The sequence below is a fragment of the Scleropages formosus genome, chromosome 18 (assembly GCF_900964775.1).
Source record: "Scleropages formosus chromosome 18, fSclFor1.1, whole genome shotgun sequence".
Taxonomy (NCBI): Eukaryota; Metazoa; Chordata; class Actinopteri; order Osteoglossiformes; family Osteoglossidae; genus Scleropages; species Scleropages formosus.
The window spans coordinates 5,262,202-5,287,879 of NC_041823.1; the positions used below are offsets into that span (position 1 = coordinate 5,262,202).

Here is a 25,678-nt window from a genome sequence, read left to right on the forward strand (position 1 = left end):
GTTCAACAATTCAGTATGCACTTGAAACATTAAAGATGACCTGATGTAAAATACATCAAGTCAAAAATAAATTATTAAAGATGTATAAAAAATGTGTGTGTGTGTGTGTGTGTATAAAAATAAATCTGTCAAAATAAAAAGAGTAGTATATACTGTATAGAGCATGCATACTGCTGAGTATTGTATAAAGTACAGAATATGCAGGGCTGCAGATATAGGGCATGCACAGAGCTGTATATACAGTAAAGGGCATGCATAGGGCTGTATACAGCATATATCATAGGACATGTGATTGCATACACTATATAGAACATATATATGGCTGTATATACTATGTAGGGCTGCATATACTGTACAGGCCATGTGTATGGTTATATATACAATCATATGTCTTTATAAGCCTGTGTCTTCTGTAAAGGGATTTATATATTACATTTGGTTGTATATTTATTCATTTAGCTTTTCTCCACAGTGACTTGTAATGTTAGGCTACTTACAATTATTTACCCATTTATACAAATGGGTAATTTTTACTGGAACAGTTTAGGGTAAGTACTTTGCTCAAGGGTACCACAGCTGGAAGTGGGATTCGAACCTGCAACCTTTCAGTCTAAAAGCATCAACTCCGACCACTAAGCAGCCAGCTGTCCCCATTACCTCGTATGTACCATACTATACAGGGCAAGATATGCTGCAAGGGACTGTAAACACTGTACTGTAGGGTAGTATATTCTGTAAAGGGCTGTATATACTTTATAAATCTGTACATATTATATTGAATTATATACACAGTACTATATGGGCTGTATATCCTGTAATATACTGTGCTGGGCTATATACACCATACAGAGCTGTATATACAGTACTACAAATACAGTGTATACAGCTGTATATGCTGTATAAGGGCTCTATATACAGTACAGTACACAGTAGAGCTGTATATATACTGAAAAAGACAGTACAAGGCAGCACAAGCTAATGGGCTGTGTATACAGTATCGTGTATACTGTTTAAGGCTGGAGATACTATACACTTTATTTTACTTATTTCAGTTACCAGTACGTTTTGAAGTGAACACTGGCCGCGCTGCCAGTGATCAGTCCCCGCAGTCCCCGCCCCCTTTTCCGGAGCCCCGCCCCTCTGGCCCGGCAGAACCCGCACAGCCCCACGCGCCTCTGCTCTCCTCTCCTCTCTCTCTCAGTCAGTGCTCTAGACAGAAGGGGAAGTGGCAGCGCGGTATTCTCAGCCTTTCCGTCACTCGAGGCTTATGGCACAGACGGCCCTTTTTCTTTCTTCTACTGGTACCCCCACCACTCTTTAAAAATTCCGCCGAAAAAGAGAAGACGATTTACCCAAAAAACTGGGCCGTTACCTCACGTAAGTAGCTCCGCCGTCGAGTCGAGCCACAGCGATCGCGGCTCAACATGGCGGCCGCCGCCCGACAGCGCCGTAATGTCACCGAACGTTGCCCGCTTTCGATCCGGCTGTAACCAGTTTGTGCTGGAAAGTAACGCGGTGGATTATTATCGGCGAGAGTCGGGGCTCGTGTCGATGTTAGTAATGTTAGTAACGGTAATACTGTGCGTGAAGAAGGCCGTCGGCTGTGTGTGGCGGTTCGTCCTTCGCAGGCCGGCGCGGCGCCGCGGCTCTTCGGGCTCCGCCGTGTGTCGCGAGCTCCGAGTGCGACTCGGGCTCATTTCAGCATTTCTCTTGCCTGTCTCTCGCTTGTTTGAGACTCAGACTGCTGCCGGACCTCGTCGTGGAGTAAATTTCTTATTTTCATTACCCTCTGGTAAGAACGCAACGTGGATACTACCTGGCTGTGCTGGCTTTTCGGAGAGACAGAGAGAGTTGAGTTAACTCATGATTCGCGGCGCGTCCGCGTGACAGCGGCGCGCGACCGCACTGAGCTGGGGGCTTTCGCTCTGCGGCTTTTTTTACGTTTAAAAAATGTAATGAGGCGGAGAAATAAACGATGGCGTGAGAACGACCCGGTTTGCCCAACGTTTGTCGCGGGGTGTGTGTTCGGCTGTAGCCGACATGGTGACGCAGCTGTCTGGGAACACGCTGTGCTACACACACACTTAGACCACAGTGGTGAAACCACAGCTTTGATCGATATCACAAAAACAAACTATCGTGTGGCACGAAACGAGTGTCACACAGTTTTACGGCCCTCACACAAGTCTGTTTACATTACGCTTACATTACATTTATATTTATTTAGCTCATGCTTTTCTCAAACAAAGCCGAAAGCGACTTACAAATCATGTTAAAGTTACAGTTATTGCAGATTAAAATAAAAGCTTACAGATTTACCCATTTTTATACCTGGGTAATTTTTACTAGAGCAGTTTAGGGTAGTAAGTACCTTCCTCAAGGGTATTGCAGCCAGAGGCGGAGATCGAACCTGCAACCTTTGACTAACTAAGCATATAAGATGTTAGACACACACACACCAGCCTGTTAAATGTTTGTGTGTAAAGCAGGTTTGTAACCAGACCGAAACACTGAGAATATTCGCAGTATAAATGCAAGCAATGTAACATGTTACTACTTTTGCATTTATGTTACTTAATTTTGACATTCACCTCAAAGCACTCATCACTTTTTGGAAAACTATAAAAATACAAATGAAAAGTGTAATTGCATTAAATGCTCTTTATGAAAACTAAAAATGCCACTGAAAACACTTAAGCGTAACCATATCAATGAAATCAACTTTAATGGAAAAGGGAATATTGGTCACAACAAAGTACCTTTCTCATTTGAAGTAAAAGGAAAAACCATGTTAACATGTTGAAGTTAACAGCTGCTAAAAGTCCTCCTCCTGATACTGATTAAACTCTGAATAACTATTACTGCAATGTTCATTCTTACAGTGTACTTTTTGTAGTGATAGCAGGTTTGATTTGTTGATGCCCGTTGACATTGTCAATATTGTTTACACCCCGGACTGACAGAATTTGTGGAGTCAAGCCACAGGTATGGCAGCTGGAGCCCAAAATGGCAATAAGTATCAAAAAGAAAAACCTATACATTTGTTTGCTTGCATAGAAAAAAATGGAAATTTGCTCAAATAACTTTAACTGTTCTGTTAGATTCAGCACAGATTAATCAATTATTTTGTAGTAATCAAAAATGTGAATCTGTGTGATTCTGAATCACATGGCGATACTTGTACCCTTATAGGTTTTCAGGGCAGGTTGGAATTGCCACTTGGTCTCTCCGTTGTTTTATTTCGCCGTACAATTGAATATTTTTTTTTTTCCATACAGAACTTTTAGAGCACAGTACTGTAAAGCAGTTGGAAATTTCCTTTTGGTGTCATTTCCTGTTGTAAAACCAAATTTGCGTCATTTGTTGACAAAGGTATGTGTAGACCCTTATCTACAACATTATGACAGTCTAATAACTGGTGAGTATATAGAGCCATATATACTTTGTAAAGCAGCTGGACCAAGTCATGTTGTCCAAAGTTGTAAACATGGAACTGCTTTCCAGGAAACATCACACATCTGAGATAAAGCTGAGAGTAATTCTGCTAACGTGACCTATATTCCCTGGATTGCATTTCTGGTGTGTTGGCAGTTTGCCTTGCTTTGATGACTGAAGTTGTTGTTTTGTTGAGTCTTTTATGCCCTTGCAGAGCCAACACTTGCACCAAAAGTCTCTAGCATATACAGTCAGAAGTTACTGGTTTTTTTTTTTATTTAAGGTGAAGTACAGCAGCAGCCTTGTGACTCGCACTTGAACAGACAGCAGTGCTCACTTTGAATGTGTATAACAGGACAGTGATGTATGTAACAATGTTATAAATAAATGCATGCTTCGCTGTCTAATGCAGAACCCTTTTATGTCTGCAGGGCACACCCTTTTCTGTGCAGGTGTACAACTACCCAGAAGGCCTAGGGGCGGCGCTCTACCGGGAGCAATTCGACTTCAACGCCGAGCCGCCTTGGGATCCTAGCTGATAGTGGGATAGGTCCATCTCCTGACTTGTCCATGTAAGTAGATGGCAGAGTTGTACTGCCATTTGACTTCTGTTGATTTATAATTATTTGATTGATGCTGCCATTTCGGTCAATTTAAGATACTTAAGATAAAATTCCATGTCATGGCTTGCTTTATTAATTTAATCCAACTGTAATAAGTGAGTTTTTTTTTTTTTTATTGACTATTTTTTGTTTTGTGAGAACTGGTTTCTCAATGTGTCTAATATATTCTGTGTCCTGATGAGTTTCACACTTACAAATAGCTGGCCCTTGGGATTGTGATGGGAAAACTTCTGAACATTCATGTGTTGTCTAGTTGCTGGGGTCAGCCCCATGTTGGATTTGCTGGATCTTTTGTATATATTGGTGCCGGAGGGGACCCGTGCTGGGTAAATCAGAGCTCAAATTCTGACCCTGGATCAGAGCGGCTCCTGTCATCAGCTACAAAAGCCCATGATGCAAGCAGACACTTTGTCCGTCCACACAGACAGAAGATTGAACTGACATCTTTGCTCAATGAGGCATTATGCAACATTATTGAAAGTGAACATCTGACACTTGCTCTGCCTGCATTGTTCTAAACTAATTCCATCAAACAAAAATCTTCATGTCCCGCCGCCAGCAGGATTACCCACTGTAGTCTAGAGCACTTGGTGGTAAAGTACACTAGCTCTGTGCGGCCTGAGTTATGGACACATGGTTGTGGTAGTCACTGTAAAGCCCTTTAAGGTTTGCCCTTCACCTAGCAATGTAATTTTCCATTCAGGTCTGCATCGCACTGCTGTTTGAAGTTCTCTGGGTCAGAGAGAAGGTTTTGAAATAGTCTGTATTTGGATGTTTGAGAAAACCTTGACTAATTCACCAAGTCTGCCTGCAAAGGATGCAGACAAGCACAAACATGAAGATCAGTAATGCCGTACAATACTAACAAAACTGTCATAAGTTGAAAGGGGCAGAATTGCTGTTTTATTGGTGTACTAACATTTCAGTATTTCATGTTTTTTTAATTGAGATGAGTCATCCACAATCTAATGTATTTGTGGAGTATTGTGTGGGTGTTTTAATTTTCATTCATTATCATTTCATAATCATTTATCATTTAATTGCTTGTCCACTTGTCCAAGGCTATCTTGGAAGCATAGTGTGAGAGGCTGGTTACACACTTTATTGGGACACCGGTCCATCTTGGCAATCCCACCTGTGCACACTAAAAGCAATTTAGAATCAGCAACTTGCCTAAAGCACATGTCTTTGGACTGGGGAAGAAAACTCGCTTGAACACGAGGACTAATGCAAATTCCACACAGTTTGAGCAGGTTTTGGAATCCATGCCCACACACACACAAACCAAGAGCGCTCTGAGTCACTTGTCTTACCTGCTGTGCTACAGTGCCAACCTAAAACAAATTGGTTTGTTTTAATATGTACGTAATTGTAATAATTTGCCATTAAGGCTTTTGAATCCTTCCAGTTTTTCTCGTAATATCTAGGTTGAAATTTTGTCATTAATTCATTCATTATCAATAACCTGCTGACTTAGTCATCAGTCAGCCTGAAACACTCAGTCTTTGGACTGAGAGGAAACTGGAGCACCCAGACAAAACCAATGTGAACACGGGGAACAGGCAAACTCCACTCAGACTGAGCTGGATTCAGACTCACAGCTGAGAGCTGTAAGGAATTTGAACTACCTGTTGTGCCACCTTTTTTATGCTGTTGTCTGTGGGAAATTTCCAGCGGGAGCTCTGACAGGTCTGGAAACTTCAGCCAGCTGACTGGGCAAGATGCTCATAACTTGCCAGACACTATTTGTGGGTGCAATGCTACATCAGCAAACACACTTATGTTTTAAGAGTCCTTTTTTCTGAGATATATTGTCATGGCAAATTTTTGGTCCCCCTCCTCCAGTTTGTTGCATACACCTAGGACCCCAAGGGCTCAGACTCGACTTTGGACCACTTGCTTTTATGATTGTTGGATTTGCGGAATACGGTTGAGATGAAAGGATTTGCTGATGAACCCAGCTACACCATTGAACTCCTGGAGGATGGCACCACCCTCTCGGACGTCATTGACAACCATATCTATGAACAAGCTTTGGTAAGTTTGGCAGAGCCAAAGTAGCTATTGCAAGAATACTGTTTTTTTTTTTTTTTTTTCTGGAAAGTTTCTAAAGAGCTACATATGCAGTGTTTTATAATTTTAAGAAGTTAACTCTTGTTAATATGTTTTTAACTCTGGAAAGACATCTGATCCTTGTTTACATTTTATGTGTATTGGCCCCATGTGCCCTTCATCACAGTGTGAAATCCATTGTTTGACCTGTAGAATGTTTGTGTTTATGTGGGGAATTTCTCACCTGAACTGACTCTCTCAAATCTTGTTTGCAATCCCTGTGCCATCTCCTTCCCTCAGGCTGAGAAGAATGCGTTCTTCGTGACTGACCTTGGGGTCCTGCTGCGACAGCATGCCCGCTGGCGTGCCCACATGGCGCAGATACGGCCTTACTACCCCGTCAGGTGCAACAGCAGCCCTGCCGTCATCGAGATCCTTGCTGCCCTTGGCGTTGGCTTCGCGTGTTCTAACAAGGTGTGTGTGTTGCGATTGAAGTGAATAATAGAAATTTGTGTTTTCGCCTGATACTGAAATTACATTATCAGAAAATGAAAACTGCATAATCAAAGTGCAGTTCTGACAGCCTTCAGAATGAGAAACAAAATCCTTATAATAGCCAGCATACCAAGTCCCTGTATTTAAAATAAAATGAGAAATGTAACCAGTTTTTATCAAGGGCTGTGGTGGTGTGTAGTATCCCTTCTTACTATTACTTTTAGATTAAATTTGCTGCTCTTAGCAGTGCTATGCTGAATTCTACTTCATCCTCTTATGGGGGTCTGTGTTCTAAACCCACCATACCACACTAAGCTGTCGATGCTCAGAAGTTGTGAAGTCCATGGAGCATTTTTAAATCTTGTTCTCCTGGGTTGCTGGCTGTGATGTGACCCTTTCTCCCGCATTGCTCACAGCAGTATCTGTGATCATGTTGGTTTTTCACACGTCCCCCAGAATGACACCTCTAGAGCAAACAGAAACATGTGGCTCACAGCATGCACCCCTAGGAGGTGTACGTATCGGTTTATTTTCTGAGTTGGTGTTGCTGTTGTTTTAATGAGAAGATGTAGTAAATGTATTGTTTGCCATAGGTATATTGAAATAATTGGAAAGCTGAAATGACCTTGTGCTTTGCATTTCATTGTTTAAACTCTGTTTCTTCACTTGGCAGAATGACCTAGTCCTGGTGCAGGACTTTGGTGTGTCCCCTGAGAACATCCTGTACACCGGTGCTTGTAAGCAGCTCTCCCACATCAAGTACGCTGCCAAGAGTGGCATTGACGTTCTTGTCTGTGACAACGAGACCGAGATGTGCAAGATTGCACGGTGTCACCCGAGAGCGAAGTACGTGCAGGTCCCTGTTCCTCAATATTTTTGTGTTTCCTTCATAATGACTATTTGTTCCTCACTGATGTGACTGTGAACCATTCCCAGTGATCTCTGGGACTATTGTTCATGTTGTGTATCGTGCTAAATGTGATAAACCACCCCCCGTATTCTCAGGCTTCTCCTGCAGATGGCCACCGAGAGTTACACCGAAGCCACTAGCATGACCTTTGGCTCCTCGCTCAAGGGTTGCAGGCATCTGCTGGAGAATGCTCAGGAGCTGGACTTGCAGGTGGTCGGGGTCAGGTGAGTCACTGTGCATAGTTTGGCCTGGGGACTGTGAGTAGCACATACTACATTTGAATTCTGCATGTACCATGAAGAATCATTTCCATTTATAAGTTGTGAGCTTGTAGGTGTCTTTCATGTGATTGACTTTGTATAGTCATACTGTCATTTTCTTTTGATGTTTTGTTTACTGGCTGCAATTAGATCATGGGTTCATTTCTGTTTTTGATCTTGTTTTGGTCTGTAAATGTTGTTGTACTCATGTTGAGTGTGTTCTTGCATGTGCCACTCTTGCTCTCAGGTTCCACATCCCCACCTCCTGCAGGGACAACCAGGCCTATGCTCACGCCGTAGCAGATGCTCGCTGTGTGTTTGACATGGGGGTGAGTGTAAATGGAGGAGAGTTATTGCTGCTTTTCCTAGGATCTGCTTTTTTTGTTCAAACTGAAAACTCGTGTTTCTCTTTCAACCTGACATCTAGTGGCAGTAATGAAAACTGTTCCCTTGTGCTTTTCTGGAATTGTAACATGTGGGTTGTCTTCTTACAGTCAGAGCTGGGCTTCCATATGAACATCCTAAACATTGGTGGTGGTTTCAGTGGATCAGAGGAACAGCTGGAGCAGGTATATTTTCGTACCCTTGGGCATCTCACACAAAGGGCACTTTAGACTACATGAGAAGCATTTGGCTTCATACGACTTGGAAGGTCCTGTGGTGTTATTTCAAAACATTCAAAATGTGAACAAAGTCAAAATCTGGCAATTTCAGTTCGATTAGGCATAGTGTACAAGTGACACCTGGAATGGGCTTTGTCTCTGTATAAACATCTATACATAGTCAGTGACAAAGTATGTTTTTTATTTTTAACATTCTTTATTTGCAATAGATTGTTTTCGGTATGTTGTCTTTGCTGCCGTCTAATTTAACTTAGGTGCTGTGGGGTTTTAGTGGGCAATGATCATTTAATCCTGATCAATTATCCTGCCCCCGCCCCCTGAAGCATATTTTTTTTCTGGAAAGTTATAGCAGAACTGACTATTCATATCCCTAAACAGATATTAGAGCCTCTCTATAGGTTTCATAATTCTAGATGTTTACCAATTGCATAGCAGTCCTTAAACAAATTTTGTACTTGATGTAGGCTTCTCGCAGTGGCAATTCAGTTTGTCAGTGTCTGTCCTCAACATGAGCCTTTAGTAAACTTGTCTTAAATGTAACAGTTTGAACTAAATGTGCATTCTCTGGTCCCACTGCTGTTGTCCAGATTGAGGGCAACATGCAGCCCCATTTGGACTCGTACTTTCCTCCGGAGTCTGGCGTCTCTGTGATTGCTGAACCCGGAGCCTACTACGTTTCCTCCTCCTTCAGCCTGGCCGTCAACATCATTGCCAAAAAGACTGTATCCTGGGACCAGTGTGGGCAGCCGCATGGTCAGTTACGTACCACCCACCCCTCTTCGTCAGTGTTTCAGGTGTTAGTTCGTTCACTTCATACTGTGGTTTCTTCTTACAGAGGCGTCGTTTCCAAAGAACGAACCAGCATTCCTGTATTACATGAATGACGGTGTATACGGCTCGTTCTCCTGCAAGCTGCTGGATGACACTGTCCCAGCCCCTTCTGTCCATAAAGTAAGAGAACAGCAAGTAACATACCATTGCAGTTGCCATGGTGATTGTAGCAGAGGCCAGGCTAACTGGACATTCCTATTTTTGCAGGCCCTGCCAGCAGCAGAGCCCCTGTTTGTCAGCAGCCTTTGGGGTCCTTCGTGCGACGGGTTGGACCAGGTGGTGGAGCGCTGCATGCTGCCTGAGCTCAGTGTTGGAGACTGGGTGGTCTTTGGCGACATGGGTGCCCACAGCCTGGGGGAGCCATCCACCTTTACCTCAGTGGACAGACCACCCGTCTACTACGTAGTATCTACACGTGATTGGTAAGCTGGCCACCCATTTTTTTTTCCCCCCTTTGTGGTGAGTTCTGAAGAACTCAAGGGTCCAACCAAGGATTATTAGGAAGTCACAGTGATGGGGCACTGCTTTGTTGAATCCTGGGAAGCAAAGTATACTGGGAACCAAAATACCTTGTACCAAAACCTCCAAAAAGTAGAGCTGGCCACTGCTGGCTTGTATTTGTGCCTGAAATTACTTGCATGTAATTCCCTTAAATGTGTGATCTGAAGTCAGCTTTCTTCATTTTAACATTTTTTTTTTTTTTTTTTTTTACCTAGGTACGAGATGCAGGATGCTGGAATCAATCTGGACACCCCAGTAAAGAACTTCACTTTGCTCCCATACTGCTTCCAGTTCAACGAGCAGGAGGATGTCTTCGCCCCAGCCTGATACAACCCAGAAGGCTTGGGAAAGAATGCAGCTTGGAAGACTAGGGGTCTGTAGTGGTAGTGGAGAAGGGTTTCCCTGGGACCAGACAACATGGTGACAGTATTCATTTTCATCCTTCATATTTCAAAAGAGCAGATTTCGTATCAAAGTTTCCCCCCTCAAAACAGTTGGTCCACATAATATGCAACAAAATGGATGACTCTGTAGAGATGGAATCCCACCTCATGGGTTCTTAATCGGCCACAGTTTATATATGTATGTTCAGTTTTATTTAATTTTATTTCATATATCTCTAGAGATGACCTATTCTGCCAGTCTTGTAAATCATCTTTCTGCCCATCAAGGTGCAGCTGTTAATAAAAATGCCAAGATATGATTTCAAGGAATTTTAAATGCGAAGATCAATGTAAATTTGTGCTTTGACTGGTAGCTTCGTAGAGCCTGATTTCCTTTTTGTCTTTTGGAGCCTGATCAAAACGAGTCATAATTGCAATAAACGTGTGTGGGTGTGTTATTTCTCCAGGTTCTGATGCACAGAAAGCACGTAGGTGAATTTCAGATTCTGTGACAGTATCTATAGGAAATGCTTTGCTTGGCTGTGGGCATCACAGTTGGATGTTTACTGGTCTTTTCTGCTCTTGGTCCATGTGTTGGTTGCTGTTTGCAGCTGGCTGGTGGTCTCAATCCAGTCTGGACCTCCTGGACTAGTGCTTGACATATGGACTGCGCACATTGCGTGTAAGATTCCACTTTGCTGCTGACAGCATGTATGAGAGTCCTGAGTGGTCTGTGTTGGTTTCCCATCTGCCTCTCTCAGACCTGCTCTTTTCACTCATGTTGTGCTGGCACACAGTCTCCTGTAATGACCAACCAAGTAAAAGCATTTAAAATTAACACCCAGCTTGTAAATCCCCCCCTCAACAAAGAGCTCTGATGTCAGTAAACTTTGATTTAAGGCACTAATGGATGTAAACCTGTTGTTGACTGTACAATTGTGTGTTAAAGTAATGAAAGTGATTAATTTAATACACATTTTTGAACTGTTTTTTTCTTTGTTGCAGACATTTTTTGCTGCTCTGAATTCAACTGCCTCTTGACTTTTTTGGTTATGTTGACTTAATATCCAACAGAACTTCTCCCTGGGCAGTAGGACCAAAGTGCTGGTCAAGGGTCTAATGGTACTTGGTGAATCATAGTGTAAAATGACTGTGGATGGCTAACTGGATCTCTGAAGATACTTATGTTCATTTAGCCAACCTTGCATGTTTGACCCGGAGTGGATTTGGTCATAAACCCTTGTGCTTCCATATTTATGAATGAACCTTCCAGGAAAAAAAACACTTATGTAGCTTACTGAAATATTCATCTTGTCTCAATCTGAATCATGATACTTTTAATTTAGGTAATACTTTTCTCCAAAGTGACTTAGTGTTAATCTACCTCCAATTTATTTACCCCTAAGGATAATTTCTACTGGAGCAATTTAAGTACCTTGAGTACTGAAGCTGGAAGTAGGATTTGAATTATTGACCCTTGGGTCTAAAGGCAGCTATTATGGTACCAGCTGTCAATACATTGCTTGATGACCTCATGCCAGGTGTGCTAATACAGGTATGGCACATTTCTAGTTGTAAATTAAATCAAGGGTAGTATAGCAGCCCCCATCCCCTGGAATTAGAACCACCACCCATGCTGAGTCCTTATCCTGCTGATATGTGCTGACTTTGTGAAAAGTAGTTGTCCAGACCCATGTTCAGCAGCATACCTCCAGACTTTCTCAAAAGGACCACCACACTTATAACAAATCATTATCTTTATAAGTGAAAAAAACCTGTGCAAAATAATTACAGATGCATTTCAAGAAAACATTACTTTGGTCAAGCCACAAGTGATTCTTGATCTTTGTAAACAAACTAATTATACTTTTGAAGCATAATCGTGGCAGCAACAACATGTGTTGGTGGTAGGAAGAGAAAAAAAACTGAATAATGTAAATCAGCTGTTCCATGACTGATGTTTCTGCCCAGAATATTGGCCATGCCCTATTTGAATAACCAAACAAACGTTTCACACTGTAACCTCGGACCCTAACATAAGATTTTTTTTAATAGCATTACTCTTTATTGAGCAGATGCCAAGGTGACTAAAATAGATTAATATTAATCTATGAAGAGAGAAAAGAATATTAGACCATCTGCCAGTTAATCCCTGGTGGACATAAATGAGTATCATGTTAAATGATATGACATGCCCCTGCTGCCATAGCAATGCAGGAGGACAAACTGCTGTAGCCAAACCTTTGCCAACTTCCTTTACCTGAGCTGAGTGATTATGCCAGAAAACTGTATAAATGTACAAAAAAAAAAAAAAAATCTGTTCTACAACATGGAGAAACTATGTGTACAACACTTGGCTCCAGCCTGCTTTCAGGACACCTTAATTTGAACCCCATTGCATCCATTCAGCAATCAACACTACAGTGAGCTTTCCCTGACCTGGACGCCACAGTAAAGCTTACAAATTCAGGGTAAACAAACTGTACAAAAAAAAAATCCAAAGATCTATGAGTGCAACTCAGCTGCTGTGCAAAATCTCCTGAGTGGACTTGACCAGCAGGAGGCATTCTTTAGGAGTGCCCCCGTTGCCAAGGCGATTACCGCTACTTATCTGCTTAGCAGGCACTTAGCGATAGCGAGTCACGCAGCTTCTTACGACTCACACTTTCACCCACTTGCACAACCGGGTTATTTGTAAAAGCATTCCGGGGCAAAGGGTTCACCCAAGTTCACAGCAGCAGGACCTTTTCTGGAATGTTTGGTCCAGTTCCTTAGCCGCTGCCCACCGGGAACTCCGTGAGAGTGAGGCTTGACGCGGGTCTGGCCCTGCACCCTCGATCCTGGAGGCCTCTCACGACAGGAGCGAGGGACACGTGGGGGCGATGGCACCAGCAAGAGCGCTCAGGCGACCCAGCTGCACCTGCCAGCCAGGTGGGCGCTTGGTGGCCAGGTGGCGCCGGGCGTGTTTGGCCAGGTGATCGCTGCGCATGAAGCGGCTGCTACAGACGGGGCAGGCGAAGCGCTTCTCGCCCGTGTGCGTGCGTCGGTGCCGGGACAACTCGTCGGACCGAGCAAAGTGCCTCTCGCACCCCTCCCAGTTGCAGATGAAGGGCTTTTCACCTGTACGGATGGAATCACTTCCTGTTAGTGACATAGGACACCTGCAATCTCCAGTTCCTTAACCATTTCTCCCCCTGTGGAGGAGATTGATCCTCACCTGTGTGGGTCCGCATGTGGGCCTTGAGATGGGAGCTCTTAAAGTAGGTTTTTCCGCAGCCGGGCTGCTCGCAGACGTGGTTACGGACGCGGGACACGACTCCCTGCATGGTGTTCCTCTGCACCACTGGCGCAAATCCTGGCGCCGGGGCGATGGCCGCCAGCCTGGTGCCACTGGGGGTCACTGTAGGGAGCTGCCTGGGACTGGGAGGCACGGGATGGGGGACGAGGAAAACGACGGGGTTCTTGGAAACTTCGCCGCTGCCCACCAGCACCACAGGCTGACACAGTGCCCCCTGCTGGCTCGGCGCCGGAGCAGGCACGACGGTCGTGACGATGGGTTGGTGTGAAGGCGAGACAGGAAGTACCCGACAAAGGACAGGTAGAGGCGCGGAAGGCTGCAGAGGACTTGGGGACGGAGTCACAGAGGGTGTGTCTGCGCGAGGAACACTTGGCACAGGACCATCTTGCTGCGTCGGCGCAAGTGCCTCTGGGCACAAGGTACCCCTTTCCTCCCTAACAGGGCAGTTGCTGCAGTTGCACGGCAGCGAGTCCGCCGTGTGTCGGATCACGCTGGTGGCGTGGGGCTGGCCCAGCCCGACAGACACCGAGGAGGAGGCCGAGACCGGTTCCGGCTGAGCTGGCGACGGGACTTGCTGGGGTTCGAGACCCGGAGGGCTGTAGGGCGGAGTCAGGCACTGCAGAGTGAAGCGAAATAAAGAAAAAGCAAAAGTTTGACCATCTGGAGAACTTTCCACAGGATCTGAATGCTCAAAGCTACGCTCGCAGGTTCAGCGAAAGGTCTCCCTGCAAACGCACACTTACCAGAGGCGAACCCCGGAACTTGGTGGGAGGAGGGAAGGGAGAGTCCTCCTCGGAGGTGTCTGAGGAAGGCGTCGGGGGTCGGGGGTCGGCATGCCCGCGGCCTTTAGCCTTCCAGCAGCAGCTCATGGCCATGAGGGCCTCCACAGCCTCGATGTCCTTCATCTGCACAGAGGCGCTCCAGGGAAACTCTCCTGGCCCCCCCTAGAGGCCACACATGAGAAGAACTACCTGAGCACCGCATTTTCACCCCGCTCTCCTACCACAGTCTCCATATAGCTATGAGAATGACTTGGACTTTTTCTGCACGTGAGGTATGAAGGTTCACACAGATGGGCTGAGTTTTGGGTTCAATCTCTAGAAACAATATTTCGGTTTCACGAGGTAATGATTTTTCATCGCTAGCACGTTCAGCGTGACACACGAGCTCAGGAGACCCACAGGCGACAGCTGTCAATCACAGTAAGCTGTCAATCAGGTGTGAAGGGGGGGGGGAGGCAATTTCATCCTTGCATGGACTTCACTGCCAAGGAAATTTTCTTCTGAAAAATCATTCTGTTTATTTACTGACTGTTCTAATAACATCTGGCAGACACCAAAGGCTCATATCTCACCTGATACTTCATTTCATACCTTCTCTTTAAATACCCAATTTATATACAGAGGTTCTGAGAAGTTTAGTCCTGATATATAGATCTGAATTATGATGTATATGTGATCTGCTGGTAAAATCAATATCTATATCTAACATCACATTCACTTTTTATTTATCTATCTGACACTTTTCTTCAAAGCGACTTATAACGTTAAGGCTTAAGCTATTTACAATTTTATTTACAAAGTACCTTGCTATAGTATATGTTCATATATTTCAACTCGTACGAATGAGCCTGCACAGTGAGTTTCTGGAAAAATCCACCTCGTTTCAAACAAACACACCTTGCCGATCATTCGGAAAATAACGATCCGTCCACATTTAGTATCTGTTATCAGTAGAGCGCAACGACTCGACTCCCCCCCCCTTCAGAGTTCGTCACGCTCCGCACGCGCCCGCGCAGGGCTCCACGGGATTGGACGGAGGACATGACTGGCACGCGGGCGAAGCGTGATCGGAACGTGAACCCGGGGACTGCGGCGCCGCGACCTTTCACCCACTTTTAAAGCGCGGTGGTTCCGACAGATACTTACGAGGGCCGGGCGGGGCTTTCGCTTTAAATATGTTATGTTGTTGGGAGCCAAACATATATTAGCCGTATATTACTATTAGCGAATTTAAAAAAAAAAAAAATTTTTTTTTTTTTTTTTTTTACATATTTTACTACGCTTACACTTACTCGTGATTGGCAGACATACTCGCTGGTCTGGGTATCATGATATCCAGTGAGTAAGTGGAACAACAGCAAACTCCATTCCAGCGAACAAATAATATCATAAAATTAAATATATAAATGTCTCTACTCTTTATTTTTTCACATTTTATAAAAACCCGGATGAATGACTGCCAACAGAAATTGATCTATAATATTATACTTGATATAACAGCTATAGTATAGCAGCAAATATAATAATTCTTGCCGTGTCAACAGAATCCGGTCACTTACTGGACTCAGGGACTGAGGGGTCGTGAAATTCCGCATCTTCATACTGGTGCGCTGCTCCAAGAATGAAGTTAGACTCCCCTCCGTCCTTTTCCCCCAAATGTTTCAGGACATGTTTTCCTCCGCTTTTTCCCACCTTCATTCACACCGCGCGTTGACCGCCGGGAGGGGCCGGAATGGGCGGGGTTCGGAACTCGGCCAATCACAGCCGAAGGTGTGTGACGTTACGTCCAATCGGAGCACGGGAGGCGCGTGATCAGCGGCTGATACGGGGCGTGCAAGCCTGAGAAAACAGCGTGGTACACAGCTGCGGTGCCGTGTGAGCGCTGCGTCGGCTTCGGGAAATAGCGCGTCTGAGTCACTTCGACCCATCTTCGTGACTAACCGCGCATCCCCGCCTTACATTTCAATAGGTTAAATTGTCCTGAAACGGCGTGCTTAAGGTTAAATACACCAAACGTGTCGGGGTTGGGGTTAAGGACTCTTGATGATCTGGGTCGATCGCTTTTAATTACACCATTTAATTTAACCCCTTATGTTTCACTCTTTTACCGTAAATAAACAATAAACAATATACCGGCCTATCACTGATCATACGATCAAAAAAGAAATCCACAAAAGCTGAAATGGTTAGGAAATTTTATCAAGTCAACACTCCCATGATACTCTCTCTGAAACTGCTCAACTCCTCAGAAGGTATACTTTTGGGAACTGTCTTTATCCAAGTCCCGAAATTTGTGCCAAAAAGTAATGGGAACAAAACGTGAATTTGATGCTCCGATGGTTTTGTGTTTCGGTTTTGTAACGACGTGTAAGGAGGAAACTGAGGGAAGCCTTCAACACATGCTGTCACCCGTAGCTGTCAAATTTGGTAACGAGTCTCTGATCACGTGGGCACTTAATTCATGGGAGTCATTGGCTTTGACTGTTTCTCTCATATAAAACTGAATTACATGAGTTCCGTGGCACCAAGCCCGAGAAAAAAATTAATGAAAACATTGATGGATGAACGGATGGAATATGAAATCGTAGGCTACCAGGTACACTCACCCCGCTTCCTCTGGGATAGGCTCCAGACCACTGCAACCCTGCTTTGGACAAGCAGCTATTGATATATGCTGGAGGAAGTCACTGAAAAGGTGGCAATATGCATGCGTGGGATGGTAATCCATTCTGATCCGTGGGAAAAAAAGAAAAATATATATGCTGCATTTTTTTTATTCCATTTAAATATTTTTCTGATGATTTTCTCCAAAGCGACTTATGGAGTTAACCGTCTTACAATGATTTACCCATTTATACAACAGGGTAGTTTTTCTGTATAATTTCCATGTAGACACCTTGATCGAGGGAAAAACAGCAGGAGAGGGTTTCAAACCTGGGTCTCAACTCTAACCACTACACCACCTGCTGTCCAGATGCCCGGTGACTTCCATGACTGACTAACATGGCACCACCACAGCAGTGATATTTCCAGTAACAGGAACGAAAATAAATAGAGCGACCGCTCAAGGCCGAGGGCCACGGCGATCACCATCCACAGTCAGGGAAATTGAAGATCTGCCTCCCTTATATATAACGTCATACAAGGCATCGTCACCCCGTGTCTGAAATGTTGCAACATGTTCTATGAAACGAACCGTGGATTTACACAGTAAGTACTTTATTTACTCTATTTGTTCCCTTAACAAACTTCTATTGGGAAAATAAGTTTAAAGTTTAGTGACTTTTAACTTTTCATTACAAATTTGGGTTCTGTGCGCATATAACATTCGCATAAGTGTTATCATAATTACATTAAAAAAAAATCATGAATTTATATTTAATTTCCCCTTCTTAATCAATTTGTGTGTATTTAGACCTAAAATAAAAGCATTCTTATACATGCTGTATGTACACCTTCATTAATTTAGTGTCAGATTGTTTTTTTTTTCTCTATTAGGGCTAAAAACCCGAGTGACGGCCCTGGGGTCAAAATCTCCAAATCCAGCATGAATAATTCCTCATGGCACTTTGTTCTCTTCCACAGGTTTGTCAGGAGCCAGGGTGGAGTTCACCTCTCCCAGGGCACGCTGGGTGAAGCACGGATTCATTCATCATCATCTCATATTTTAATCATTTCAGGTTCAACAGAGCGTAAGCCAGTCTTATATATAAAATATTGCCCTATTGTCCAAGCAGTGAAGGGTGAATTCTGATTGGCCAGAGTTAATGTTAATGAGGCACAAGAAACAGGGTACCTAATCTTTAATTCTGGAATAAAATATTTGCATTCAAGATGCACAGGACAAGCTGTTACACCCCAGGCGTATATTACAACGCACAAGGACCCAGTCTATCCAATCTCAGCATGAAGCCACAGAGAACAACATCCAACATGCCAACATACATCTCCACGACTCGAGATCATGACCCCAGCTTCTCTACCTGCTGGCCACTTAACCTTTGCCTTTTGCCCCCTTGGTTTTTCCTTTCCCGGTTTATTCTCTTCTGTCTGCACAGCCTCACCTGCCTGGCTTTCACCATCCTGCAACCCAGTGCCCAGTACTCCTTCCTCTGCGCCAAGGGTACTGATATCCCGTGGTCTTTGGTGTGAAGCCTGCCGCTGGACTTCAACCAACTGACTGGAGCTACTTGTCAAGAAGTAGTAATCAATGCAGGGGCCCCTGACCTCCCACATCCACCTGGGAGCCTTCTTCCACCCCTGCTCTCATTGACTCGCAGGGTATCACATCATTTCATTTATTTGTAGCCGCAGTGGGTGCATCCATGTGGCCTCCATAGCCAGTGATGCAGCTGGATGACTAAAGAATAAATTTGACAGAGTGAAAAGAGGTGTCAATCATGAAACATAATAATAATAATAATAATAATAGCCGAGAAGTCCTTCTCAATGGACTCCACTACCTCTGCACAGTGATGTGGCAGTTACAAGGGTGATGTTTGACTGGCACATTTTGTGCCTATTTGTGATCAAAGTCATTCATTTGCTCACTGACCTGTACTCACGGCTAAAAATAACCAGATTTGTTTTGATTTGCGGGTTGGCTCTGCTACCACTGTTTGCCATGATTTTTTTTTTTAAATTTAGGGTTCATGTACCCAGAATAAAGAGATTTGACTGCATGCTAACCCAGAATGAACAGAATGACTTTTAAAATAGTAATTTTTATCTGTGAAATGTTTCCGTTTCCTTTATCCCTCTAAAATCCCATTAAGATTCAGTGGGGCTTATTTTAAACTCTATATTCTTGTAAAAATCTGATGCTGTAAAATATCCATAGGAAATTGTATCGGTAATTTTTCATCTTTTTTTATCTGACTGCTTCGTCCAAGGTCTACATTGTACAAATAATAAATTTTACAGTTATTTACCCTTTTAATGGGGCATTCTTACCGTTTCAAGGGTACGACAGCAGGGGGGCACCGACCCTGGACCTTTGCATTAAAAAGTGGCAGCGTAAACCGCTACGCCACCTGCTGTCCCTAATGATTTTGGACACTTTTCACTTGTTTTTTCACTTCTTACATTGATCTCATGCCTCGTGTTTGCTGGACACTGAGCACAGGGGATCTGGGCTGTCTTTAGCAGCATTTTGCAATATTTCCCAGAGGTGTTTGAGTATGACTAGAATAAATATTGAAGGAGAAAGGAGCTCACTGGTCAGACTGATAGTAGAGTTTGTTGTATTTCCTCTACAGAGGAAGACCCCAGTGTGCCGGTCAAAGGGCGACAAGGACCTTATCGATTCGAACCTTCAGCTTCTCGTAGATCAGATTCTTTTTATGATCCTCTCAGTAAAGGGATTAGCCCGAGACTGCTGGACGGTCCCATACTTCCTGTCCCAGCTCTCCTCCACACCTCCCCATACTCACTGGGTCGAAGGTCCGCTTGCACAACCTGGGCATCGAAGAGTGCAGGAGTGTGACAGCAATGTCCTCTCTGAGGGATGTGTATCATGATCCCAACAACACCAAAAGGGGTCCGGGACGCGTTCCAGCACTGAGGTCTGGGTGCTGACAGAGCAGCGGAGAACTAATCACACACCCCTCACCCAGCCTCCAGACCCAGGGCACACACCCCCGCACACTGAAGATTCTAGGTGCTTCCTTCCCTTGTGCCAGTTCCCCAATTTAGAACAGAGATATAACACATGGTTTTACACCTGCTCTCCTTTACCCCCCAAATACACACCTTCTCTGAAGCTTTTTTCAACAGGGAGTGTAGCAGCTAGAGCTACTGCCTTGCACTCAAAGGCTCTGGGTTGAGATCCCACATCCTGCTGCAGTAGCCTTGATCGAGGTTCTGATCTGAATTGCTCCAGTGCAAATTACCCAGCAGCAAAAAAACGGTAAATCAGTGTTATAAATAAATGTGAGGAGACAGAATGCCAGTTTTTTTTTTTTTTTTTTTTTAATTTTGGTTCATGGTTTAATATAGAGGTTTAGCCGTTAAGGGCTTCACGATTTATTTAAGGTTCTTGATTTTCAAAACACGCAGCTCATGTGACACAGTGATTGACAGTGTTTTTCCTTGTCGCTGCCCACAGTGCCAGCGAGAAGAGCGGCTGGAAAATGCCACGCTGGAATCAGAGCTTTCGGGGTGTGTTTTTCCTGAAAGACACACACACACACACACACACACACACACACACACACACACACACACACACAGACTGGGAGATGGACTGATCCACCTGTTAGTGCTGCTCAGAAATGTTCATGATTACAAAATGCACTTTGGTTCAGTTTAAATGCTGACCGTTACAGTTCAAAACAGTTCAGAATATGGTTCATAACTCAGCGACGTGAGTTTGGATGAACTCTAAGATTTATAGCTGGTTATTGACGTGATATTATGGTACGGCTGCACGTTTACCCTGGGATCTGTGTTAGCAGGGCTGCTGATCACCAGACGCTCTTAAGCATGTTTGCCGTTTGTCTTGTTTTCATGAAAGGCATTTTCTAGTTTCAGAACCCGGAATCTCAACAGAGTCACACTTTTTTCATCGGGGTATGGAGGTGGAGGGTGTGATCACTGGTGGAGATGGATGGTGGGAGATGAATTCAAAGAGCCCCGGCTCTCTGGCCCTCCCACCCCCTCAAAAAGCAAGGCATCAAGCCGGTCTCCCATAAAGTGTGACCTTCTGGAGGCAGCCGTGATGGAGGAGAGCAAGGAAAGTAACCATGGCAACCGAGGCATCATTGCTGCCACTGGTGGCTCTAAAGCAGATGACTGGACTGACTTCCAAGGGATGCAATATTTTTATCATTTATATTAGACCAACTTGTAAAAATTTTTAATTAAAAGTTTTTTTTCTTAGTCGTACGATTACATAACTTCACTTAGATTTCAATGGCCTCCAAATTTAAAGGTCCCAGGTTCACTGCACAATCAGCTAAACTCTTCAAGGGAGGGCTGGTTAAAGGACTGACCAGGTTCAATTAAAATGAATAAAAAATGGACACAAATGGATTTCATGCTTCCTGTTTCCCATTTTGCTCAGTTTCCTAAGGTTACAGCTTCTCAGCAGGTCTTCTGGGGTCTGAGCCAGCGAACGTAACGGCCATAAATAAATTTTCTCTTGGCGTTTTTGTTTCCCATTTTTATCTGGCTTTAAAAATGGGTTTAATAGCATTCTAGGAATCATTTTTACAGAAATGGTGTCTAGGATGGGGCCACTCAGTGAATCATTTGTGTCATTTCCGGAATCTAGCCCGTCATTGCCTCTTCCATTGGGTACGTTCATTTATTTGTCCTGATGTACATATGCAAGGATGTGAAATCTGGAGAAATACAGTAGCGCCCAAACCCAGTAAAATATTTTCATTGTGAGTAGCACACATTAACGTCTTGGCAGGAGTTTAACCACCTTCTGGTTTTGGTTTGGTCATGTTCCACATGGTGGGCTAATAATGTTTCATCTGGATAAATCTAGTGGTTATTTTCATTTTACTGACACTGACACACTATTTGCTTGAAAAGAGAATTTTGAAAAGAGAAAGAAAAGTCTTAATGCTGTCAAGTTTCTGCCTGACACTACAAGTAAAAGGTCCCAGAGACGGGACAGCTGGTAGCATAGTTTTTTAAAAATAATGAAAAAAAAATTTGTAGGAAGGTGATCAGGAATCATCTATCCTGAGTTTTATGCAGCTACTCATGCGATGAACATCGGTGCATAAAGTGGAAAGAAACAAACTAACTTTACTTAAGAACCACACATCTGCAGCTATGTCTCTTTCTCCTAATGTATTGTATTTTATTGTATATTGTACAAATTGTATTTCTCTGAGATGTATGTCACTTTGGAGAAAAGCATTTCAATTTAAATGTAATGTAATGTAATGTAATGTAGGGGGTGTGGTGGCGCAGTGGGTTGGACCGGGTCCTGCTCTCCAGTGGGTCTGGGGTTCGAGTCCCGCTTGGGGTGCCCTGCGATGGAGTGGTGTCCCGTCCTGGGTGTGTCCCCTCCCCTTCCAGCCTTATGCCCTGAGTTGCCAGGTTAGGCTCCAGTTCTCCGTGACCCCATTTGGGACAAGCGGTTCAGAAAATGTGTGTGTGTGTGTGTGTGTGTGTGTGTGTGTGTGTGTGTGTGTGTGTGTGTGTGTGTGTGTGTGTGTGTAATGTAATGTAGGGGGCGTGGTGGTGCAGTGGGTTGGACCGGGTCCTGCTCTCCGGTGGGTCTGGGGTTCAAATCCCGCTTGGGGTGCCTTGTGATGGACTGGCGTCCCGTCCTGGGTGTGTCCCCTCCCCCTCTAGCGTTGCGCCCTGTGTTGCCGGGTTAGGCTCCGTGACCCTGTATGGGACAAGTGGTTCAGAAGGTGTGTAATGTAATGTAATGTAGTGGTTAGAACTGCTGCCTTCATACCTGAAAGTCACAGCTTTGAATCCCACCTCCAGCTGTAGTATACTTGAGTAAGGTCCTTACCCTAAATCACTCCAGTAAAAATTACCCAGCTGTATAACTGGATAAATAAGTGTAGGTATCTTAACATTGTAAGTTGCTTTGGAGAAAAGTATGAGCTCAATAATAAATGTAATTATGTAGCTACAATTCCATATGGGCCACTGGAGGACGTAACACAGGACTCCCACAGTCCGCCATGATTTTTCTGTGATTATTCGAACATCGATCACATTCCTATCAACATCTAGCCTCAGAGCACTTTTTTTCACACTATATCTTGAACTCTTCTAGGTGCCGTTGCTGTTGTACTGTTCCATTCCTGGGGAATTTCAGCCCACTGATGAGTTCCTATGTGCTGCAAGCGTGCAGCTATCTGGCTCGCTCCTGAACTCTGACCCCTGAAATGCTGGTACCATGATGGGCACCTGGACACGTGGTCCCGGCTGGACTTGCGCGCCACTGCTTCACCAGGCTGCGCCCTCCGAACACCCGTCCGAGCCATGAACCAATAAACCACCGGTTAGACCACATAGGTGGACAGGAAGTGGCAACATCCCTGTTGTATTACTGCTTCAAGCAGCTGAAAACTAACAAGGTCTTGTAACATTAAAATCAATTTATATTTATGGATTTGGCAGATGGTTTTTTCTTCTAAAGCAATGCAAAACTCAAGAGTATTGAAAAGTGTGTTCCAAGAGGTGCTACCTGACTTGATCCCTGCCAAAGGCTGTGAGGCTCTACTCACACATGAGAACGCTGCCGTCCTCGTGGTACTAAGCCGACAGCACCACGTTCTTACTTTTCACTTTCACGCTCACTGCATCCACTTGTCTGATTTTCCTTTACTATCTGTTATTATGTATTAATTATTTACTCCCATGTTATCACAGTGCCTTTTCTGCCGCAGCTTGCTATAGGTTGTGTCACTGCCTCATTGTGTATAGAGTGCTGTAGCCTTGTGCAATTTCCTTGGGGCTCAATAGATTTCCTGTCAGTTTATCTAGTTTAATCACACACACACACACACACACACACACACACACACACACACACACACACACACACACACAGTCTAAAACCACTTGTCCTATACAGGGTCACGGGCAGCCAGAGCGTAACCCGGCAACACAAGGCGAAGGGCTAGAGACACACTCAGGATGGGATACCAGTCCATCGCAAGGCACCCCAAGCGGGACTCGAACCCCAGACCCACTGGAAAGCAGGACCCAGTCCAACCCACTGCGCCACTGCACCACCACGCCCCCCCTCTAGTTTAATCAAAACTGGGAAAAGGATCTTAAGCACATTTTCGAAGACCAAGCACACCGCAATAAACACGAGCAAAACGAATGCCAGCGTGACGAGTGTTGCAATCTCACGTGATTCAGCACTTCCAGATCTTTGAAGCAGATCAGGTTTTTCCGCTTCTGTATAAAACTGTACAGTACAATCTCATTTAGTCATCAGTTACTAACCATTTCTTTCTTGCCAAGCACTGTTTCCCTATGATAAGACCTGAGAAGGCCGACCGTGATACGAGCACCGCATGATGACTGAAGCTGATGATTGCCTGCTATGATGGACGACACATTCCTACGTGAACTGAGACATGAAGTTAACACTCATCTACAATGTTATTATTAGTTGGAAATTTTCTTAAAAGTCTTAATTAATCTAGAGTGCCCAAGAGGGGTGGGCAGCCACTGGCACTTGGACCCCCAGAGGTTTGTTCCTTTCCGCCGTGGCCAGTAGACATACTTACAGCTTTAATAACTGCATGGATACTGTAATATTTTAATATAGAGCCAACTATATATGTTTATTTGTCTTATGCCTGTGTTTGGAGCTCTGTGTCACTGTATGAGAAGAATGCTCTATAAAAATGAATTGAACTGAATTGAATTGAATTGAATTGAATCAGGGGATCTGGGGTTCGAGTCCCGCTTGGGGTGCCTTGCGACGGCCTGGCGTCCTGTCCTGGGTGTGTCCCCTCCCCCTCCGGCCTTACGCCCTGTGTTGCCGGGTAGGCTCCGGTTCCCTGCGACCCCGTATGGGACGAGCAGTTTGGAAGTGGGGTTGCGGTGATGCAGTGGGTTGGACCGGGTCCTGCTCTCCAGTGGGTCTGGGGTTCGAGTCCCGCTTGGGGTGCCTTGCGACGGACTGGCGTCCCGTCCTGGGTGTGTCCCCTCCCCCTCCGGCTTTACACCCTGTGTTGCTGGGTAGGCTCCGGTTCCCCGTATGGGACAAGCGGTTCAGAAAGTGTGTGTGTGTGTGTGTGTGTGTGTGTGTGTGTGTGAATTGAATCATACTTACTATTGTCAGGAATGAGCGGGGGGCTTTTACACCCCCAATGTGTGGTGGCTGGACAATGTAAAGGCATGAAACTTTCAGATGCTCTCTTCCTTTCAAAAAAGAGAAGTGATACAAGCAAAGTCAACATCTGCTGCCCGTTGAGTAACTGAGACGGTTAACTGGGGTACTGGTCCGGTGCAAAGGCAAGAGGAAAAATAAGAGGAGAAATATGCACTTCTTAAAGGATCCCTTGTTTGTTTTAGTTCACCCATAAAAAGAAATATAACTAGAATTTTATTGCTTCCTTATGAATATATTTTCTTGTTAAAAAAAGAATAAGGGATTACAAAATAAACCTGGATGAAGAATATGTATTTGGATTGCCTTTAAGCAGGGTTCTGTGATCTAATTCTCATTTCTCTTAATTTGAGTTTAATGTTTTTAATAACCTCTACAATCAAACAAAAACTGTATAATTTAGTTTTTATTGTGCTGAACCACTGCATGGATGTAGGTACACTACTTTAAGCTGTTACTGCAATGGGAAGCACTGAAGCGTTCGGAGAAATATAGGTAATATTTTCGACTGGAGGTCTCACACTAGTTTTTTGTGGTATTTCTTGCTGACAATAAAGCACATTTCAGGTCCTCGCTGTAATAAGAGTTTGACCTTGTGTGACCCTGTAATCATAGGATAAAACTGTAATCGATGTATATACATTATACACC

General features: G+C 44.3%; 2 protein-coding genes across 3 annotated transcripts; one reads left to right on the forward strand and one right to left on the reverse strand.

The window, feature by feature from the left end:
- Positions 1–1,139: 1,139 nt before the first annotated feature.
- LOC108940678 (antizyme inhibitor 1-like) lies at positions 1,140–11,083 on the forward strand. The gene is made up of 12 exons (XM_018762986.2): positions 1,140–1,377; positions 3,867–4,007; positions 5,904–6,095; positions 6,411–6,584; positions 7,279–7,451; positions 7,611–7,739; positions 8,023–8,104; positions 8,270–8,344; positions 8,986–9,151; positions 9,234–9,349; positions 9,437–9,651; positions 9,946–11,083. The coding sequence occupies exons 3-12, from the start codon at positions 5,994–5,996 to the stop codon at positions 10,055–10,057; spliced, it is 1,344 nt and encodes a 447-aa protein (XP_018618502.1). The 5' UTR covers positions 1,140–1,377; positions 3,867–4,007; positions 5,904–5,993; the 3' UTR covers positions 10,058–11,083.
- Positions 10,893–17,280, reverse strand: LOC108940679 (Krueppel-like factor 10). 2 transcript variants are annotated; one of them, XM_018762988.2, is made up of 5 exons: positions 17,128–17,280; positions 15,753–16,922; positions 14,155–14,355; positions 13,331–14,027; positions 10,893–13,233 (listed from the first exon to the last, which is right to left on the reverse strand). In XM_018762988.2, exons 2-5 carry the CDS (start codon positions 15,792–15,794, stop codon positions 12,965–12,967), a joined length of 1,209 nt encoding a protein of 402 aa, XP_018618504.2. In that variant the 5' UTR covers positions 15,795–16,922; positions 17,128–17,280; the 3' UTR covers positions 10,893–12,964. The 2 variants fall into 2 exon arrangements, with proteins under 2 accessions (XP_018618504.2, XP_018618503.2); XM_018762987.2 differs by having other exon boundaries at positions 17,042–17,280.
- Between the last annotated feature and the right edge of the window lie 8,398 nt (positions 17,281–25,678).

Bases quoted from the DNA above. Each gene is read 5' to 3' on its own strand.
- LOC108940679 (XM_018762988.2), bottom strand. From the start codon at position 15,794: ATGAAGATGCGGAATTTCACGACCCCTCAGTCCCTGAGTCCA. The intron at 14,356-15,752 runs GTAAGTGACCGG...TGTGGCCTCTAG, and splicing joins CCCCTCAGTCCCTGAGTCCA to GGGGGGCCAGGAGAGTTTCC. The intron at 14,028-14,154 runs GTAAGTGTGCGT...TTCACTCTGCAG, and splicing joins AGTTCCGGGGTTCGCCTCTG to TGCCTGACTCCGCCCTACAG.
- LOC108940678 (XM_018762986.2), top strand. From the start codon at position 5,994: ATGAAAGGATTTGCTGATGAACCCAGCTACACCATTGAACTCCTGGAG. The intron at 6,096-6,410 runs GTAAGTTTGGCA...TCCTTCCCTCAG, and splicing joins ATATCTATGAACAAGCTTTG to GCTGAGAAGAATGCGTTCTT. The intron at 7,740-8,022 runs GTGAGTCACTGT...TCTTGCTCTCAG, and splicing joins TTGCAGGTGGTCGGGGTCAG to GTTCCACATCCCCACCTCCT.